This window comes from Sorex araneus, chromosome 1, assembly GCF_027595985.1.
Source record: "Sorex araneus isolate mSorAra2 chromosome 1, mSorAra2.pri, whole genome shotgun sequence".
Taxonomy (NCBI): domain Eukaryota; kingdom Metazoa; phylum Chordata; class Mammalia; order Eulipotyphla; family Soricidae; genus Sorex; species Sorex araneus.
The window spans coordinates 10255541-10278202 of record NC_073302.1 but is presented as its reverse complement, the minus strand read 5'-3'; the positions used below and the strand labels follow the sequence as shown (position 1 = coordinate 10278202).

At 40.8% G+C, this 22662-nt stretch overlaps 1 protein-coding gene across 1 annotated transcript in view; it reads right to left on the bottom strand.

Annotated features, from left to right (window-relative positions):
- The window catches only part of LOC101544268 (uncharacterized), a 40429-nt gene that overhangs the window by 4411 nt on the left and 13356 nt on the right, over positions 1 to 22662 (bottom strand). The window contains exons 2-3 of the mRNA XM_055127537.1: positions 20519 to 20521; positions 18902 to 19876 (exon numbers count right to left, since the gene is read on the bottom strand). Coding sequence (XP_054983512.1) covers positions 18902 to 19876; positions 20519 to 20521 — 978 coding nt within the window. The remainder of the gene's footprint in view (positions 1 to 18901; positions 19877 to 20518; positions 20522 to 22662) is intronic.

Here is a 22662-nt window from a genome sequence, read left to right as displayed (position 1 = left end):
TTCTCTTATGCTGGTCATGGGTATATTAAAGAAACTTTTATTTCAAAGTGAGCAAACAGCACTGTCGGCGCAGATGATGCAATGTGTTTAATTAACTCTGTCAATTGTGTACAAAGATCAGAATCTAGAACTGATTAAAATAGAGTGAGGTTTTTGATAGTTGAAGATGAGACCCCAAACCACAGTCAGACCTGCTCTGAGTCTGCTTAATGATAATTTACTTGGTGCATGTTCTCTGGTTGGAGGGACAATCATTATTGTCATAACCACGTCTCTGTCTGATAATAATGATTGTTGGAGGGACAATCATTATTGTCATAACCACGTCTCTTTCTGTCTCCCTCTATCTCTCTTCTCACTTTTTAAAATATATAGTGTAAATTAGAGATCACACATATACAGACACAACTTTTGAAGAAATATTCATGGATCCATGTCACCCAAGAAGGGATTCACACATAGCGCTGAACATTAAATGCATGTACAGACCTCTAAGCACATAAACACATTTTGCTCACCTAGAATTCCAGCTTGTTCCAATCTCAGAAATACTTGGTAGCTCAGAAAATTCTATTCTTTTACCCAATTAAAATTCTGATCAGCTTCTTTCCTAGATAACAAGAAATAAAGAGGAAGAGGAAAGCATACTTCTACCCATAAACGTCTGGGCTTTCTGTGTCCATCCTTGACTCCAGAGAAATAAGAATAGACCTTTATAAACATAGAGAAGGCGAGGTGAAAAGTCCCTAAGCTCCTGGTTAAGGAAGGAAAGTAGGATAATTGCCTCAGTCCAGCGAGAGCTTGGGGAGGGGCTTGTGTTTGGACTGGAGACACTGAGCCTGTGAATCCACCTGAGAGTGACCAAGGTATCAGGGGCATCCTGGCAGCTGTTTGGCTGCCCAGAGTTCCAGCTGGAAGGAGGAATGACTGAGATATTCTCCAACTCCAATACAGCCAATGTTCTTCCAGAAAGGACTGGATGCCAGAGTCTCTTGGCCATTCACTCTTGGTTCTCAATAAGTCAAGTGACTTCTCTCAGCTTTGTCTCTGGAGCTATAAAATTCAAATTATTTTTGCATGCCATTGAATCTTTCATAGCATTTACTTAAATCATTAATGCTCAAGCACACAGGTGTACAATGTATGTCCACTATGTGTGTCACTCACTTTGTTTATTACACCAAGAGATGAATATATTTATAAACATTAATAGACACATAATAGTTTATTAATATATTATTTACAAACACCTGAAGTGACCTAAGCTGTCCCCACATGACATCATAACAATGTGATGCAATATTTTGTATACCAGAATAATAATTTTTCTATAATATGCATCTATAGATATGGGGAACTGAACTCCATTAAGATTTTTCAGAGAAGAGTTTATATGCACATTGTCCTTCTCAAGTTTTCCTTCAACCTGTATTGTCCCCGTCAATGTTCCCCTCAAGTGACAATCACATATATGGGCTGCCATTTGTATGACACTGCCTTCTTCATAATCATACTTTATGGCAGAGTTTGTGCCTCTAATTTTCCCCTCTTCCCCCATTCAGAGCCTAGCACTGGATCCTTCCCTCCCCTTCCCTCTTCGCCTTTCCTTCCCCTCCTCTCTTCTTTCCTCTCTCTTCACATGCAGTGGTGCTCAGGGCTTTCCCCTCACTCTGTGATAGGGATCATTTATTCTGGTGTTTGGAAGACCCTGTCTAGTGCAAAGGGACTGGACATGGGCTGACTGCATGCAAGGCAAAAGTTTTTACTATCTCCTAGCCCTAAAAGTTTACTGCTTTTACATTGTTTCATTATTGGCCCAGAGAAGATGGAGTTCATAGGGACTAAAGATTTTCTTTAGTTTAAGCCTATATTACAGATACAGACCCACAGCTAGCATCATACTCAATTGTGAAAGAACCTGCCTCTAGATCCAAAATAAGTCAAGGATACCCACTTTTCCCACTCCATATCCATTGTATCCCCAATACTCCATAAAATTGCGAGTACTAGATACAGAAATTGTACACTGTAGCACAGTCGTCCTGCTGTTCTTTCATTTGCTCAAGTAGGCACCAGTAATGTCTCCAGTGTGATGCTTGTTACTGTTTTTGGCATATCAAATACGCCACAGGTAGCTTGTCAGGCTCTGCTGTGCGGGCGGGACACTATTGATAGCTTGCTGGGCTCCCGAGAGGGACAGAGAAATTGAACCCATGTCGGCCGCATGCTGGGCAAGCACCCTACCTTCTGTGCTATCGCTCCAGTCTGATGCAGATATTATGCAACAAAAATATTTTAAAAATCTAATTTGTAAAATAAATAAATTATCCCCATTTTTCAGATCAAAAAATATTGTATATAGAGGATCTGAGAGATTCCACTTAAAACCTCTTAGAAACAACAAAACACAGCTTAGCTGCAAGCTGCAAAATCAATTCATAAAATCTGTTGTACTGTGTGAGATAAGATGGAGCCATGGGCTTCTAAGAGATCTTGACCTGGTTAAAAGTGGTGGTTCTTGAGTCATATTCCTAGCAAAGTTCAAATGGATGGTGAGTTGGAGTGTAGGATAACATTGGGTTTGCCCTTTCAGCCTTGCCACAGGGAACTTAGTTTATCTGAAAGCAATGTCCTTTCTGTATGGACACAGGAAGACAGTTAATATTATGCTTGTAACTTGGGTGTTGGTTGACTCTAATAATATTTACTCCTGGGCATCTGCTTTCTGAACTCAATTGCCCTTGTTTCCTAGCACCCCCAAAGCTGGGTCCTGACGAGGGACTGAATGGACCCAGGGCAAGCTGTGAGCTACCCTGGCATCGAAATGGGTCAGCTCAAAGCGCCACAATACTCAACTCTAAGTTAACAGTATGGTCATAGACAAATGCCGTCATGATCCAAAAGTAACGATGAGACTAGGACTCTGCCGGGGTTAGGAAGACTAACCTGACCTGAAGACTTTGGTCTGTAATATATAATTGGATGTCCTCATGAAGAACCAAATTTTAAATTTGATATATATTTTACTGTGCTTATGCAGAATGACATTGCTAGAAATATTAGAAGTAGATTTTCTACAACTATTTATGAGGATTTCTGGCTGAGAATGTAGAAAGAAACACACCCTGGATTGGATACGCCCTTAAGCAGATCTCCTAGTAATCTAGAGTAATCTTCTTTGTTGATATTTTATCCTTGAAGTAATCTCTTGGGGCAGTGGCCTTACCTCTCTTTGTTGATTTGTTAATCTTCAACCCATCCTTGTGTTACCACCCTATGCGATTGCTAAATAAACTGAGACTGTAAGTGTGGAAGGGGTCATAGTCAGATGTAGGAGTGAGAGTCAGAAGGGACAGAGTCAGAAGTAAGGTTCAGAGTCAGAAGTAGGGGTCAGAGATAGAAGTAGGGTTCAGTGTCAGAAGTAAGGGTCGGAGTCAGCAGTGAGATTGAGAAGAGCTCCAGAGAAAGAAGCAGAAGGGCTCCAGAGAGAGAGAGATGAAGAAGAGGGATCAGTAGGGATCAGTAGAGAGATTCGAAGAGACCAAAGGAGAGACAACAGAGACAGAGAAAGATCGGAAGAGACGACAGACATAGAGTCAGAGAGACAGACAGAAGAAATCATAGCGGCACACACAGAAGCAGAGCACAAAGGAGGAGACATTCCAATCCAGTTATACACAGCGGCTCAAGAGCACCGATCGCAGGTGGCAAGAGAGAGCCACCTGAGACCCGTGTATACACATCGTCACATCACTCCTTCCATGAGCACGCATTTGCATTTTTTACCTTGGATGGACTAGAGCAGGACGGGGCCATGCTGGGCCTGCCAGACATCCTTTGCTGGAGTTCTGACTCTGAGCAGTTTGACCTTTGCTCTGGGTAATCCACTTCTGGGTTGGAGCTTTATTTTTTTTTTTTAATTCCAGAGGCTTACATTAATAAATGAAGAGACTTGACAAATTCCTTTCGTTCTTTGGATTTTCTTCATCTCAGTAGGAAGAATATGACTTTACATTGTATCCATATCAACATACTAGAATGGTGTCATTTGGGTTATTTTGAAATAGAGAAATTTCTATTCTTTCTCTTTTGGAAATTTTTCTCTTGAAAAAAGTATTTGAATAGAATATTTTTTTAAATTTTTTATTGTGGAAAGTTACAAAGTTACAAAGTTTTCAGGTTTAAATATCAGTTATACAATTCTCGAATACCCATCCCTTCACCAGTGCTCATATTCCACCACCAAGAATCCCAGTATAGCTCCACCCCGCCCCCTCACACCCCAACCCCCCCCACGCCCCTAGCCCCCCGACCCTAAGCCCCCCCCGCCTGTGTAACTAATAAATTTCACTTTACTTTCACTTTGATTGCATACAATATTTCAACAAAAACTCACTATTATTGTTTGGAGAGTCTCTCCCCTAAAGTCAGACCTGCTGAAAGGAAGCATTAGATAATTTGTTTTCCATTGCTGAGGATGAAGAAGTGTGAGGTCGAGTGACCACACTTAGCGGCCTCTCAGTTTTGGGTTTCTGTAATTTAGTATTTTAGTAACTAAGTCCAGAGAGATATCTGCCAGAAGTTGCATCGTTGCCAACTTGTACTTCTCAGTTACATTATATTCCACATATGAGTGCAATCTTTCTATGTCTGTCTCTTTCTTTCTGACTCATTTCACTCAACATGATACTTTCCATGTTGATCCACTTGTATGCAAATTTCATGACTTCATGTTTCCTGACAGCTACATAGTATTCCATTGTGTAAATATACCAGAGTTTCTTTAGCCAATCATCTGTTTTCGGGCACTCTGGTTTTTTCCATATTGTGGCTATTGTGAACAGAGAGGCAATGAACATGGAAATGCAGATGTCATCTCTACTATACCTTTTTGCCTCTCCGGGATATATTCCCAGGAGTGGTATTGCTGGGTCAAATGGGAGCTCAATTTCTAATTTTTTGAGAATCGTCCATATTGTTTTCCAAAAGGGCTAAACCAGTCGGCATTCCCACCAGCAGTGAAGGTGAGTCCCTTTCTCCCCACATCCATGCCAACACCGGTTGCTTTTGTTTTGGGGGATGTGGGCCAGTCTCTGTGGTGTGAGATGATATCTCATTGTTGTTTTGATCTGCATTTCCCTGATGATTAGTGATGTTGAACATTTTCTCATGTGCCTCTTAGCGATTCGGATTTCTTCTTTGGAAAAGTTTCTGTTCATTTCATCAGCCCATTTTTTGATCGGGTTGGCAGTTTTCTTCTTGTGGAGTTCAACCAGTGCATTGTATATCCTTGTTATCAACCCTTTATCGGATGGGTACTGCATAAATATCCTTTCCCATTCTGTAGACTGTCTTTGTATTTTGGTCACTGTTTCTTTTGAGTTGCAGAAGCTTCTTAGTTTGAGATAGTCCCATTTATTTATCTTTGTTTTCACTAGCTTAGCCAGTGGCGTGTCAGCTTTGAAGATACCTTTGGCTTCAATGTCGTGGAGGGTTTTGCCGACCTTATCTTCAATGTACCTTAGGGATTCTGGTCTGATGTTGAGGTCTTTAATCCAGTTTGATCTGATTTTTGTACATGGTGATAGATGGAGGTCTATGCCCATTTTTTTGCATGTAGCCATCCAGTTTTGCCAGCACAATTTGTTAAACATGCTTTCCTTGCTCCACTTCACATTTCTTGCTCCCTTATCAAAGATTAGATGATCATATATTTGGGGGTGTATGTCAGAGTATTCAACCCTGTTCCATTGGTCTGCCGCTCTGCCTTTGTTCCAGTACCATGCTGTTTAATGACTACCGCTTTGTAGTAGAGTTGGAAGTTGGGGAGGTTGATTCCTCCCATTTTCTTTTTCCCAAGGATTGCTTTAGCTATTCGTGGGGGCTTATTGTTCCATATGAATTTCAGGAGCTCTTGCTCCATTTCTTTGAAGAATGTCAAGGGTATCCCTATAGGGATCGCATTGAATTTGTACAATGCTTTGGGGAGAATTGCCATTTTGACAATATTAATTCTTCCAATCCATGAGCAGGGGATGTCTTTCCATTTCCTCGTGTCCTCTTTTATTTCCTGAAGTAGTGTTTTATAGTTTTCATTATACAAGTCCTTTACCTCCTTTGTTAAGCTGATTCCGAGGTATTTGATTTTTTGAGGCGCAATTGTGAATGGGATTGCTTTTCTCAGGTCACTTTCTTCTCTCTCATTATTTGCATATAGGGAAGCCATGGACTTTTCGGTATTGATTCTATAGCCTGCAACTTTACTGTACGAGTCTATTGTTTCTAGGAGTTTCTTGGTAGAAGTTTTAGGGTTCTCTAAGTATAGTATCATATCATCTGCGAATAGTGAGAGCTTGATTTCTTCCTTTCCTACCTGAATGCCCTTAATGTCTTTTTCTTGCCTAATCGCTATTGCAAGTACTTCCAGTACTATATTGAACAGAAGTGGAGAGAGTGGGCATCCTTGTCTCGTCCCTGTTCTCAGAGGGAAGGCTCTTATTTTTTCCCCATTGAGGACAATGCTTGCCATAGGCTTGTGATAAATGGCTTTGACTATATTGAGGAAGGTCCCTTCTATACCTATTTTGGCTAGTGTTTTCATCATAAACGGATGCTGGATCTTGTCAAATGCTTTCTCTGCATCTATTGATATGATTATATGATTTTTATCTTTTCTTTTGTTGATATGGTGGATTATGTTGATTGATTTCCGGATGTTAAACCATCCTTGCATCACCGGGATGAATCCCACTTGGTCGTGGTGTATGATCTTTTTGATGAGATGTTGAATTCTATTTGCTAATATTTTGTTGAGAATTTTTGCATCTGTGTTCATCAGGGATATTGGCCTGTAGTTTTCTTTTTTTGTGGTGTCTTTGTTTGCTTTTGGTATTAGGGAGATATGAGCCTCATAGAAACTGTTAGGGAGGGTTTCTGTTTCTTCAATTTCCTGGAACAGCTTGAGAAGGACTGGCAAAAGGTCCTCTTTAAATGTTTGGAAGAACTCACTAGTGAATCCGTCTGGACCTGGCCTTTTGTTTTTGGGGAGACTTTTGATTACCATTTCAATTTCCTTGATGTTAATTGGACTATTCAGGTACTCCAGGTCTTCTTGGTTCAGCCTTGGGAGATTATAGGAGTCGAGGAATTTATCCATTTCTTCTAGATTCTCTTGTTTCGTGGCATAGAGATTTTCAAAGTAGTCTCTGATGATCTTTTGAATTTCATTGGTTTCTGTCGTGATGTCCCCCTTTTCATTTCTGATTCGGCTTATAAGGGTTCTCTCTCTCTCTTTCTTTGTGAGTCTTGCTAGTGGTTTATCAATCTTGTTTATTTTCTCGAAGAACCAGCTCTTGGTTTCATTGATCTTCCGGATTGTCTTTTGGGTTTCCATGTCATTAATTTCTGCTCTAAGTTTTATTATCTCTTTCCTTCTGCCTGGTTTTGGCTCCTTTTGTTGGTCCTTTTCTAAGGTCTTGAGCTGTGAAGTCAAGTTATTTATGTGGGCCCTTTCTTCCTTCCTGAGATATGCTTGCAGAGCTATAAATTTTCCCCTTAAAACGGCTTTAGCTGCGTCCCACAGGTTCTGGTAGCTTGTGTCTTCATTCTCATTTGTTTCTAGGTACCTTTTGATTTCTTCCTTGATTTCCTTCCTGACCCACTCATTGTTCAATATCGAGCTATTTAATTTCCAGGTATTTGATTTGGTTTTCTGCATCTGTCCACAGTTAAGTTTTATCTTCAGTGCATCATGGTCTGAAAAGATAGCTGGTACAATGTCTATCTTGTTGATTCTGTTGAGGTATGTTGTGTGGCCCAGCGCATGGTCTATTCTGGAAAATGTTCCATGTGCACTGGAAAAGAATGTGTATTCCTTTTTTTGGGGATATAAAGCCCTGTATAGATCTATTAGCCCTCTCTCTTCTATTTCTTCCTTCAAAGCCAGTATTTCATTGGTGAGTTTTAATCTTCTAGATCTGTCCAGAGGAGACAGTGCGGTGTTGAAGTCTCCAACTACTATTGTGTTGCTCGAGATGTCCTTCTCGAGGTCTCTTAGCAGCTGTTGTAGGTATTTAGCTGGTGCCTCATTGGGTGCGTAGACATTTAGGAGTGTGATTTCTTCCTGATGTACACATCCCTTGATTAATAAAAAGTGGCCTTCACTATCCCTTCTAATCTTTTTCAACCTGAAGTCTATGTTGTCCGATACTAGTAAAGCCACTCCGGCTTTCTTGAGGGAGTTGTTTGCTTGCAGGATTGTTTTCCATCCTTTGACTTTGAGTCTGTGTTTGTTCTGGCTATTCAGTTGTGTTTCTTGCAGGCAACAGAAGGTTGGTTTGAGTCTCTGAATCCATTTTGCCAGTCTGTGTCTCTTAATTGGTGAATTCAGACCATTGACATTAAGGGAGATTATTGTTATGGGATTTTGTGCCGTCTTTGTGCAAGGGTTTGTTGTGCTTGTAGAGGTTGTTCTTGTCTTACAATAGCCCCTTTAGTGCTTCTTTTAGGTTTGGTTTTGAGTCTATGAAGTTTCTGAGCTGTTGTTTATCCCCAAAGTAGTGTATGATTCCTTCTAGATTGAAGGAGAGTTTAGCCGGATAAAGTATTCTTGGTGAAGCGTTGATTTCATTGAGTTTTTTCACTATATCCCACCATTGCCTTCGAGCTTGGAGGGTTTCCTCTGATAGATCTGCTGTGAGCCTAAGGGGTGCTCCTTTGTATGCGATTTCCTTCTTGGACCTTGCTGCTTGGAGTATTGTGTCTCTCTGGAAGATGTCCGTCATTGTAACTATGATATGTCTTGGGGTTTTTCTGTTAGGATCTCTTTTAGCTGGCACTCTTCGGGTGCCTTGAATCTGGATGCCCGCATTGTTCCAGCTGTGGGAAGTTTTCCGCAATGATTTGTTTGACTGTCTTTTTCGTTGGGGTTGGTTCCCTGTGGTTCTGGTAGTCCAATGATTCTAATGTTGTTCCTCTTGAATTCATCTCCTAGGACTCTGATTCTGGCTAGAGCTATTTTGAGGTCTCTTGCCATGGTTTGATGTTGCCTGTAGGCCTCTTGCAGCTCATCTTCAAGCATACTGATTCTGTCTTCGGCTGCAGTCATCCTATTGTTGAGGGCAGTCAGAGAGTTTTCGATTTCATGTACGGAATCCTTCATTTCTTTTTGAAGGTTTTTTATTTCTGCTCTCATTTCTTCCCGTATTTTGTCGGCTGTCTGTTGTATTGTTTCCGCCAGGTCTTCCTTGAAGTTGTCCATCTTTGCATTGAGTTCATTGAACATGTTGAGGATTTCAAGTCTGAATTCTTTCTCAGAGAGGTCAAGTTTGTAGGAAGCGCCCATTGAGGTTTCCGGACTCCTTTGATCGTCCTCTGGTTGCAATGGGGATGTTCGCTGTTTCTTCATGTTGTTTGTGGTGATATGAAAGAGGGCCCTTGATGATGAGTGTCCCTGTTTCCTTTTGTTGCGAAAAAGGATTGTGGATAGGCTCAGTTAAGAGTGGTTGGCTTTTTACTTGCTGGTTGTAGAACCTGGTCTCCTACTGAGATGTTCTTATGTGAAGTCTTGTGTTTTATTGTCCTACTGCTTGCGAATAGCTAGGATGTTAGTCTTGGATAGGATAGGATGTTGAGAAAACTACTTGCTGCTGCGTTAGCGGCGGCCGCCGACAATGAGGCCACGCCCGCTTTCTTAGGCCACGCCCCCTGGTGGTTAGGCCACGCCCCTTTCCCACAGACCTTTGCCTGAAGACAGGACGGCGGTGGCGCTTGGGGTCGGCGTGCCGGCCACTCGGCCGGCAGTCCGGAGGGGAGGGAAGCCCGGGGTGCTCAGGGCCGCGGAGCAGGCTGGGTCCGGAAGCGAATAGAATATTTTTGGCTGTAACTCAAATATATGCACTGTTCGCAGAAATTCTGAAACAGTATCGTATAAAAATGTATTTTCTGCCATGATTGCAAAGTGCTGCATGAATAACAGTGTCACCAAGAAAAAGGAAGATTTAGTTCATAGCTTTCAAAATAAAAAAATTCAAAATACTTATTTTCCTAGGGAAGTAACAAATTTCTTATTTATTATCACTTGTATCGCTTGTCGTCCTGTTGATCTTCTATTTGCTTGTGTGAGCGCCAGTAATGTCTCCATTTGTTCCTGTTGCATGTTAGTGCAACCCAATGATATCTGCGTTGTCCATGAACAGGAAGAGCCTCAAATCGTTCATTCAGGGATTTGACAAAGAAATCTGATCATCTAGTGGGTGGTGGCCACGCCACGCGGTCTTCTGTTGTCCAGTGGAATCCAGTCGGTAAAAGCTCTAGTCTAGCAGTTGTCTCTGAATTGCATTACATTACTCACCCATCTGATTTTTGATGACTTGGCAAACGCGACGGTATACCTGTTTCTTAACTGTCGATGGAGGTCAGAACTACAGATCCCTTCTCTTACTTGAGTGAGATATGATATTCCTAGCATAGCTCTTTCAATTCCTCTTTGGGATACACAAATAGCATTCTCATCCTGCTTGCGTAGGGCCCAGGTCTCTGCGGTGTATGTTAGTTCAGGAAGAACAGTGGAATTGAAAAGATGTGCCCAGAGTCAGAGGTTCTTCATCTTCGTTTTTTTCTAAATTTTTTTATTCAGTCACTATGTGGAAAGTTACAAAGGTTTCAGGTTTAAGTCTCAGTTATGCAATGCTCGAACACTCATCCCTTCACCAGTGCACATATTCCACCACCAAGAATCACAGTATAGCTCCACCCCGCCCCCCCACAACCCTAGCCACCCCCACACCCCTAGCTCCTCCCCCATTTATGTAACTAATAAATTTCACTTAAGTTTCACTTTGATTACATTCAATATTTTAACAAAACTCACTATTACTGTTTGGAGTGTCTCCCCCCTAAATTCGGACCTGCTGAAAAAAATACATTTGATAATTTTTTTCCATTGCTGAGAATGAAGAGGTATGAGGTCGAGTGACAGCACTTAGCGGCCTCACAGTTTTGGGTTTCTGTATTTTAGTATTTTAGTAACTAAGTCCAGAGAAATATATTCCAGAAATTGCATCACTGCCAACTTGTACTTATCAGTTATGTTATAATCCACATATGAGTGCAATCTTTCTATGTCTGTCTCCTTCTTTCTGACTCCTTTCACTTAACATGATACTTTCCATGTTGATCCATTTATATGCAAATTTCATGACTTCATGTTTTCTGATAGCTACATAGTATTCTTTAACCAGTCATTTGTTTTGGGGCACGGTGTTTTTTTCCAGATTCTGACTACTGTAAACAGTGCTGCAATGAACATTGAAATGCAGATGCCATCTCTACTATAACTTTTTGCCTCTCCGGGATATTTTCCCAGGAGTGGTATTGCTAAGTCAAATGGAAGCTTAATATCTATTTTTTTGAGAATGGTCCATATTGTTTTCAAAAGCGCTGAACCAGTCGGCATTCCCACCAGCAGTGAAGAAGAATACCTTTCTCCCCACATGCACGCCAACACCGGTCGCTTTTGTTTTTTGGGATGTGGGCCAGTCTGCACCTCAACTGAAACAGTGACCAAAGTACAAAGACAATCTACAGAATGGGAAAGGATATTTATGCAGTACCCATCCAATAAAGGGTTGATATCAAGGATATACAATGCACTGGTTTAACTCGACAACAAGAAAACTGCCAACTCGATCAAAAAATGGGGTGAAGAAATGAATAGAAACTTTGCAAAGAAGAAATCCAATGGCTCAGAGGCACATGAGAAAATGTTCAACATCACTAATCATCAGGGAGATGCAGATCAAAACAACCATGAGATGTCATCTCACACCACAGAGACTGCCCACATCTCTTCGTCCTCTTAACCACTTCTTTGACGCTCTTGAAGGCACTCCACACTGCTCTCTTCCTCTCACGCAGTTCTGGTGCCAAGTCATTTCTCATGTTGATTTCTCAACCCAGGAACACATAGGTGCTGCATTCGGAGATGTTCCTTCCATTGAGAGCAAATGGAGCTACAGGGAATAGTTTGTTTTTCATGAGCATCCCCTTGTTGAGATTCAGCTGCAATCCGACCTTTCCACACTCGTGGTCAAAGTTGGCCAGCATTTGTGCCACTTGGCTAATGTTTGGCATTATGAGAACAATGTCATCAGCGAAGCAGAGGTGGTGTAGTTGCCGACCGTCTATCTTCACTCCGATTCCTTCCCATTCCAGTCATCACATGAAGAAAGCACTGAAGAGTTTCGGTGAAATGGTATCCCCTGCCACACCCCTCTCTTTACATCAATGATCACTTCCTTGTAGAATAGTGAGATCCTGGTGGTGGATCCACAATACAGCCCGAGGAGGATTTTGATGTACTGAGTTTGAACACCCTGTTTGGTTAGGACTTCGATGACTGCTTCAGTCTCAACAGATTTGAAGGCCTGTAAGTCGATGAATGTTAGACAGAGCAGCACCTTGAACTCTTGCGAAACTTCAATGAGTTTGGTCACTATGTGGATATGGTGGATTGTGCTGAATCCCCTTCGGAACCTGGCTTGCTTGCATGGTTCTCCTTCACCTAGTGTTCTGCCTATTCTATTCAGGATGACACGAGTGAACAACTTGTAGACGACAGACAGCATACAGATTGGGCCATAGTTGCCGATGTCATGAATGTCTCCTTTCTTGCACAACAGAATAGTCTTACTGGTTTTCCACTGAGATGGAACCCTGCATTCAGACAGGTAGCATGTGAAGTGCTGAGCCACTGTATTGATGAGTACTGGTGGCAGATTCTTCAGATGTTATGGTCTGACCTTGTCCGATCCAGGTGCTGTACGCATCTTTAACAACGAAATGGTGTGTCAGATATCGGAAGGGAGGGCATTGGGAATGACATATCAATCCTGCAGAATTTGGTATGTGGGCAGGTGGACATGGCTTTCAAAGAGATCTGAGTAGAAGTCGTGAATGATCCTCTTTATTGCCTTTCTGGAAAATGTGATAGATCCATCAGGACTTCAGAGGGCAGTCATCTTGGTCTTTTAGTTGGCGAAGGACAGGCAAGCATTGCGAAGACTTTTTCCAGTGTCTGCCGCATCGGCCAACTCTGCTGTTCTCTCTTTGAGGTCTTCCTTTATAGCATCTCTGCACAGCTTTGCAAGCTCGGATGTTAGCTTGTGTTTGCCTGAGGTTCGCACCAAACCATGTTACAAATGAGCTCGAGAGTTTACGAAGACAGGTGTCTGTGACTTTCTCAGTCTCAGCATTCTTTGCATTGTCACGGAGGTGCTGAACCAGTTTGTTGTATTCCTCGTCCATGTTGTCAATGATGGCATCTTCCCATGTTGCTGCAGTAGTGCCAAAGAGCTCCCAGTTGGTGGTAATTCTGGGAGTTGCCTTCTTAGACTTAAATTTTGCAAACCTTTCTTCCCGATCTATGAAGTAGAATTTTGCACGAAGGAGATGGTGGTCCGATCTCGTTTGGAATTTTGGAAAAAGAGCGACATCAGTCAGACAAAACATTCGATGAATATGAAGTGGTCAATTTCATTGTGGATCTGTCTAACAGGAGACTCCCATGTCCAGTGTTGAGATTTGGCCATCAGGAACTGTGAGTAGTTACCATGGAGGGTCTTGGTCGACATGATGAATTCAGAAAGTCTTTCACCCTGATCGTTCCATTCTAGGCCATGGGTCCCAATGAGGAGTTCTTTGTGCGACCTTCTCGGACCTATCTTGGCATTAAAATCAGCAACAATGATCTTGCAGAAGGTGTGGTCTTCTTTATAGAACTTCTCCAGTTCCATGTAGAACCTCTCAATTTCTTCTTCATCATAGTTGGATGTTGGTGTGAAGATGATAAAGATAGAAACTGTAAGCAGGGAGCCACATCTATTCAAGCCTAGTGGTTTGATTCGGGTTTTTAGGCATTCAAATGAACCAATGCTCATGGCCAAGTTCATGTTGACAAGGACACCGACACCACCAATGTCTCTATTGTTGCAGGCTGCGAGGAACAATTCTTCTCCAGTGTCAAAAATGGCGCGATGTGATTGACGTCTTCTCGTTTCGGTCAGACCAATGATGTCATACTTAATCTTCTGTGCTTGCACCATCAGGTCCTCGATGGATGCTTCATGTGTTGAAAGTACACACGAAGCTCACGTGTGTTGAAAGTACAGACAATCATTTTATTCTTTCTTTGTTTTGGCAGTCTAGTTCTTCCATGAGTATTTTTCAGCCTCTCCTTGCTCACCTTTCTTAACCCTGCCATATTGGGAGCTTTTTCGGTGTCAGATGAATGAGGCAGATTGTTTTTACTGTTGTTGGCATATCTAATACTCCACGAGTAGCTTGCTAGTCGCTGCCGTGTGGGTGGGATACTCTCAGTAGCTCGCCAGACTCTCCGGAAGGGATGGAGGCTTTTATGGTGGCCTCCAATTGCACTTAGAAGTGTACCATGGTTCACACCATATTTGAGCCCCATCAAATATGGTGTGGGAATAATGAGTATAAGAAGTGGCTGCGCTGACCAGAGAGCGTCCTGGAGCATGGCAGTGGCTGGGTAGTTGAGGTAGTGTGGGTTGTCTGGTGAGGTATTTATCTGGTTTGAGTAGGGAGGGGCATCTTTGTTTGGCCCTCTCCCTGAAGTACCGAAGATTGTCTTATTTATTAATTTATTTATAAATGAATAACAGTGATGTACAGTTATAGACTTACAAACTTTTGTGTTAACTTTTCAGTCATACACTGATCGAGTACCCATACCTCCTCCAGTGCCCATTCTCCACCACCAATGTTCCCAGTATCTCTGCCACTAACCTCACCTCATCTAACACTCCAACGCATCTGTGGTAGTTGCATTCCCCTTTACTCTGTCTCCTTTTGGATGTTGTAGTTAACAATACAGGTATTAAGTGGCCATCATGTTCAGTCTATAGTCTACTTTCAGCACACATCTCCCATCCCGAGCAGACCCTCCAAGTTCCTTCTGTATCTGAACTGTCTTTTCCCAAGGCATGTGAGGCCAGCTTCCAAGATGTGGAGCAATCTTCTTGGTCCTTATCTCTATTATCCTTGGGTCCTTGGGTGCTAGTCTCTCATTCTGTTAGTTTATATTCCACAAATGAGTTCAATCCTTCTTTGTCTGTCCCTCCATTTCTTTATTATAACAACTCAAAGTATTTTAGTATTAACTATTTTTTTTTACTCTCCAACTTTTTCTTTCTTTTTTATTTTTCAAAGTCCCTCCATTTCTGACTCATTTCACTTAGCATGATACTCTTAATGTTGATCCACTTATATGCAAATTATATGAATTCACATTTTCTAAAAGCAGCATAGTATTCCATTGTGTAGAGGTTCGAAACTTTCTTTAACCAGTCATCTGTTCTTGGGCACTCGGCTTTTTTCCAGATTCTGTCTATTGTAAACAGTGCTACAATCAACATACAAGTGCAAATATCATGTCTACTATACTTTTTTTGTAAAATAACACGCAACCCAGAGATTCTTCTTGCAGCGATTTATTCAGAGAACTTCTCATCATTTGAAACCGGAAAGAGGAGAATCAAAGGACGAAGAACGAGGGACAAACGAGGAGGAGCCTGGAGGAACCCAGAGGAACCCCCTAGCTAGGCAGCTTCCCTCCTTATATACCTCTCACTGCTTGTTTACGACCAAATGTCTGCAGCTGATAGGCTAGTTACACCTTGTGGGCGTGACAGGACATCTGTTTCCTTATTAGGAGTTATTTTTGAAGCACGGTGCAATTAATAAGAAACAGGTGTTGTGAAGCACAGTCCTGTGGAGGCTCTCCACACTTTTTTGAATCTCTAGGATATATTCCCGGAAATTGTTTTTCTGAATCAAATGGGACTGGATTTCTAAATTTTTGAGAAACGTCCATACTGTTTTCCAAAACGGTTGAACCAGTTGGCATTCCTGACAGCAGTGAAAGAGAGTCGCTTTTTCCACACATCTAAGCCAACACCAGTTACTTTCATTCTTTCGGATGTGTGCCAGCCTCTGAGGTGTGAGATGATAACTTATTGTTGTTTTGATCTGCGTCTCCCTGATGATTAGTGATGAAGAGCATTTTTTCATGTGTCTTTTAGCCATTCAGATTTCTTCTTTGAGAAAGTTTCTGTTCATTTCGTCAACCCATATTCTGATGAGAATGGATTATTTCTTCTTGTAGAATACAACTAGTGCCTTGTATAGCCTTGATATCAACCATATCAGATGATTTTTGGGTTAATATTCTTTCCCATTCTGTAGACTTTTTTTTCTGGTCACTGTTTCTTTTGAGGTCCAAAAGATTCTTTGTTTAAGTCAGTTCCATTTGTTCATCTCTGTTTCAACTTGCTTGTTCAGTGGTGTGTCATCTTTGAAGATACCTTTAGCTTCAATGTCATGGAGGGTTTTTCTGACCTTGTCTTCAATGTACCTGATAGATTCTGTCTGATGTTCAGGTATTAAATCCATTTTGATCTGACTTTTGTGCGTGGTGTTAGGTAGAGGTCTGAGCCATTTTTCACATATAGCTGTCCAGTTTTGTTTGCAACATTTACTAAAGAGGCTTTCCTTGCTCCACTTCACATTTCTTGCTCCCTCATCAAAGATTTGATGATTGTATGTTTGATGGTGTGTGTAAGGATATTCAACCCTGTTTCATTGGTCTGCTGCTCTCCCTTTGTTCCAAAACGATGCCGTTTTAATCATTACTGCTTTGTAGTAGAGTTTGAGTTTGGGGAAGGTGATACCTCCCATCTTCTTTTCACAATAATTACCTTAGCTCTTAGTGGGGGTTTTCTGTTCCATGTGAATTTCAGGAGTGTTTGATCCATATCCTTGAAGAATGTCATGGGTATCCTAATAGGGCTTGCATTGAATCTGTATAATACTTTGGGTAGTAGTGCCATTTTGTCAATGTTGATTCTCCCAATCCATGAGAGGGCATATCTTTCCATTTCCTTGTGTCCTCTTTTATTTCTTGAAATAACGTTTTGTAGTTTTCTTCGCACAGTTTCTTTACCTCCTTAGTTAAGCTGATTCCAAGGTACTTGCTTTTCTGAGGCATGATTGTGAACAGGATTTCTTTTTTCATATTGCTTTCTTCTCTCTCATTTTTTGCATATATAAAGCCAAGACTTTGGCTTAAAAAGCAGCTACTTTAGTATGCAAGTTTATTGTTCCTGTGAGCTTCTTTCACACTTTCTACCTACAAGCTTGGGCGGAGCCACATGCATGAATGAAGTCCCACAGAACCCAGGTAATGCAGAACTTTGTGACCTAAACTCTGGGCTCAATAATACTTGGGAAAAGAGATCCTCTCCCTGCTTCACCTAGTCTCCGATGACTCAGGGATCACATCCATAAGCCACTTCCTGCTAGCACCAGATAATCTCATCGGCCACAGTCCAGAACTCACGGCTGCTTCTCCCAGAAGGAGGCATAAAATGAGGGCCCATAACCACCGTGGAACCAGATTCCGTGTCAGGATGTTTTCAGTGAGGGCACCCCAGTGAGGCATGGGTGAGAGCCCTCACCACCCCAAGGGACCCAGCCTCAGCAGCAGACCTCCACAACCCAACTGCCACCACGCGTCAGGCCACTTTCCAAATGCTCTGGCCAATCTTCACATATGAGTGAACATATTTCTAGACAACGTGGTCAGGAAAGCCACATTATAAGACACTCTCTACTCATTTTCCATACTAACCGCACCATATTTGATGGGATTCAGAAGTAGGCAACAAAGTTAGAGGGAAATACTATAATTTGACTGAGAACACTTATAAAGGTGATTAGAGGCCACACCTAAAACCTCCAACTCTCTCAGAGAGCCACACAAGCTACCGAGAGTATCCCACTCACATTGCAGAGCCTGGCAAACTACTTGTAGTATTCTCAATATGCCAGAAACAGTAAAAATGATGGTCCTCAATACCCTGACCCTGAAAGAGCACCCAATATGGGACGAGCTACACTACCAGAAGACAGTGACAAATGGAGATATTACTGGAGCCCACTTGAGTAAATCGATGAACAATGAGATGACAGTGATAGTTTTATATAAGGCATGGTGAGAAATTTTACACAAATACACAAAAATTATGTAATTTTACACAAATATATGTTACATAACCTTCCAGTCTAAGAAAATATGTTTTTTTAATTCCTCCCACCTGAATTTTCACACTATTAGGTAATCATAAATCACATGAATATACAATCAAAGTGGAAACATTGAAGGTGTGTATCATGTTGAACTTATTTAACAGACACAAATAATCAGACATATCTATGTCATAACCATTGTAGTTATCCATTATAACTATCAAATGGATCAAGATTTAAAACATTTGAAACATTTAGAAATAATTTATTTATTAGAAATAACAAAATTATTTGAACCGGCAGGATTCCTTTTTGTAAGTAATTCCAAGAGTCTTTAATTTGAATGGGAATTTCAGAATATTTAAAGGGAAAATCTGATTTATATAAGCAATTATTTTTTTCTGACAATCTATAGCTGCATAATTTCCTGAATCCTTACAATGTAAAGGAAAAAAAAAGAGTGGCATTTCTTGGAGAGGTAGTAGACCTGGGGAAGTTTTCTTCTTTATTCCTAGTTTTGGTATCCTTACTCTATTCCAAATCCCAAGTTCTAAACATGCTGAAATAAGGTATCATATTTTATAATAATTTCTCAGTAAATGGCAGTCATTGAAAGTCAATCTGGTAATAAAACTGGTATATGTTAGCAGAGGGAAGCATAAGTATATTAACAACTCAGTTATGTATGTGAACACAATTTCAGCTGAAGACAAAGAATAGATGTTTTAGGGTGATAGTCTCCTTGATTATTTGAATGTACACTAGTTAATATACTCACATTAAGTTTTTTGACTACAGAACTTGACTCTGTTAGCGAGCAAATTTAGGGCTTGTTTTATATCTCTGTTTCTCAAGCTGTAGATAAAAGGGTTCAGCATGGGGGTGACTATCATGTACATCACAGAAGCAATTATATCTTTATTTTTTGAGGAAGAGGAGGAGGATAAAAAATAAACTTTAAGAATGGTTCCATAGAATAAAGACACAACAAGGAGATGGGAACCACAGGTAGAAAGGACCTTGAAGAATTTCTTAGCAGAGGGATTCTTCAGGACAGTGGCCCATATGTGAATATAAGTGCCCAAGATACAGATGAATGGCAGATAAAAAGAAATTCCTCCCTCAATGAAAATGAACAGGTTATTGAGTGAAATGTCTGAACAGCTAATCTCCAGGACAAGAGTGAGTTCACAGAAGAAGTGGGAAATGATAATTTCATCACAGAAGGAAACTTTTACCAAAAGGAGGGTGTGCAACAAAGAGTGGAAGCAACTGAGGATCCAGGATGTTGCTGCTAGAGCAATGCATCGTTCCTGCCTCATGATGGTGGTGTAGTGGAGCGGCTGACAGATGGCCACATACCTGTCATACGCCATCACTGTTAGAAGGAAGTTTTCAGTACAAGCAAAGAATATTAAAAAAAAAACCTGAGAAATGCACCCTGCATAGGGGATAGATTTGTGATTCGTCCTCATGTCCATCAACATTTTGGGGACAGTGACAGATGAGAAAGTCACATCATTGAAGGCCAAGATACTGAGGAAGAAGTACATGGGGGTGTGGAGGCGAATGTCGATCCGGATGAGCAGGATGATGAGCAGGTTCCCCAACACTGTGGTCAGGTACATGAGCAGGAAAAGGATGAAGCAGAAATCCTGACGTTCTGGAGGAATAGGGAGCCCCTGGAGGAGAAATTCAGAAACTCTGGTCTCATTCCCTCTCATTAGGCTGCTTTTGTTTTTCCTGGGGATGAAAGAAACAGAGAATCCTGTGGAGAATGAATATTGTAAGATTATAGTAAAGCCAACTCTTTGTGAGAATATTAAGTTTATTAAGTTTTAACTAGTCACATATGGTTACATAAACCGTAGTTTGTGCCATTTAGGTGACAATGGTACATTACACTCTAAATCAGTTGTAATATTTCATTTTGAAAGAAGAACATAACCCTGTAGCACGTTAGCACTGTCCTCCCTTTGTTCATCGATTTGCTGGAGTGGGCACCAGTTACATCTCCATTGTGAGACTTGTTGTTACTGTTTTTGGCATATTGAAAATCCCATGGGGAGCTTGCCAGGCTCTGCTCTGCTGGCGGGATACTTTCGTTTGCTTGCTGGGCTCTCAGAGAGGGATGGCAGATTCAAATCCAGGTCAGCTGCATGCAAGGCAAATTCCCTGCCCGCTGTTTTTGTTAATACAAAGCATGTTTTTATGATTTCATCTTTTCTAACATAAGTGGATCAACATGGAAAATATCACGCTCAGTGAAATTAGTTAGAGATAAAGGTACAGAGATATAATGACTGCACACATTTGTGAAATGCAAATTTACGGAATGGGAGATTAAGTCCCAAGGGTGATAGAGATAAGGACCAGGAGGATAGCTTCACAGCTTGGAAGCTGACCTCACTTGCTAGCAGAAAAGACAGTTGAGATAGAGAAGTGACCACTAATTGAATGATGCTTTGAAGGCTCACTTGGGATTGGAGATGCATGCTATTTATAGATCAAACCTTATGGCCACTTAGTACCTATATTGTTAACTGTAACACCCAAAAGGAGAGAGAGAGTAAAAGGGAATATACCTGTCACAGAGGCAGGTGGGTAAGGGGAAGATGGGAGGGATGTCGGGAGTGATACTGGGAACATTGGTGGTGGAGAATGGGCACTGGTGGAGGAATGGATACTCTATCATTGTAGGGCTGAAATGTAATCATGAATGTCTGTAAGTCTGTAACTGTACCTAATGGTGATTCATTAAAAAATAATTTTGGTTTAATATAATATTTTCCTCTTTTAAAATATTTATTTTATTTTATTTACAAATTTTAATTTATGTATTGTTATTGATTTTAATACATAAAATATTTTATTCTGGCAAAACTCAGGGGTTTTTCATTCAGGAGTTACTGAGTGCACTGTCTCTGCACCAGGAATTTCTCTTGGAGGTGCTCAGAGGACTATATAGAACGACAGGGATTAAACCCAGGCCAGTCTTGAGCAAGGCAAAAGGCTACCCTCTGGACTATCACTCAGCTGCAATGTATAAAATGATTTGGATGGCATAATTTTTTCAGGATGCTACACAAAGCACTAAGTTTATAATAGTTCATAAGGAATCAAAGGTCTCTGAAAAAGAAGTGCTCACCTTTGTATTATGTCATGTCAATCTAGTCATTTACCATAATTTCATAGAAATTTTGGCATTAGGAAATGTAAAACATTTCCTCTTAAACTGCGAAAACTATCTACACTGGTATAGAACACACTGAAAATTTCTGGATCCTTATTTATCAAAGGTATTAAATTTCCTGATAGCAGTGGTCTATTAACTTTCAAAGTCATATAGAATATTGGCGGCCATCAACTTACCCAATAGCAAGCACTATTTTGTGGGTATTACATATACCTTAAAAATCTTCACCAAAGTATGAATTCAGCATTATATTGGTTTTTCTAATTATGAAGAACTAAAGATCCAATATCAAAAAGGTGCATAGTTGTATCACTCAAAAATAAAACAGGTAAAATTACAATTTGTATTCAGTAAGAATCTGTGACCTACTCATCATGTGTGGCCTTCACACTCCTCATTATTTAGGATAACACAATTGTATGTGATACCACTCTAGATCTTCCAAAAGTATCAGCTTAGATCACTTCAATTCACAATGTGTTTTCGAACACCTTATTGAAAAGAAATACATTTTGAGATTTTATGATTCACATGGCATATTATATTGTCCTTCATATCACAGGTGTGAAAAACTAATTTTAAACTGGGGTCATGTAGATTTCTTATGTTGACTATAGATTTAATATTTCTTTGGAAATTAAGTCTGGGGTCGGATTTTGAAACATAATGCCGTGGAGCTATTTTTTTAATTGAAGCATGATGGTATGCACAGTTGTAAAGTTGTTCAAGATTGGATTTCTATTATATAATGTTCCAACACCTGTCCCTTCACCAGTGTGTAGGAAGTGTGTAGGAAGTGTGTAGGACCATCAATGTGCCGAGTTTCCCTCCCTACCTAACCTATTTTCTTTTGGATCTTATATTTTGCAATAATGATAATTGAAAGATAATCCCTCAGGTGTATCCCTTTACCCATTTTTAACACTCAGTCCCTGTCCAAAATGGTCATTCCCAACTACTATTGTCATGTTTTACTGTTTTTTATCCTAACCACCCCACCCCCCACCCCGCCGATGCTCACATCTCTTGGAAAGTTTGTGGAGGGAATCTTGACTGGCTTTTGTATTCAGTCCGGGAGAAGGACAAAAAATATCCTAGTTCAAAGAACTATGAACTACTAGGGGCACTGGTTCTCTCCAATAATGTCCTCTAAGGTGGACACTATCTTTTCATTAACTTATGAATAGTGATAACAGTATCACTGTGTGGAGGCTGAGAAACAAGAAATCACTTAGAAGAAACCTAACAAATTATACCAGGAAAATAAATTCACACATAATTTAGAAGATGGTTGAGCCATTACTCAGGAGCAGGGTCTCAAGCTGTATTAGCAAAGTATGAAAGGGAGTTCATGTTGG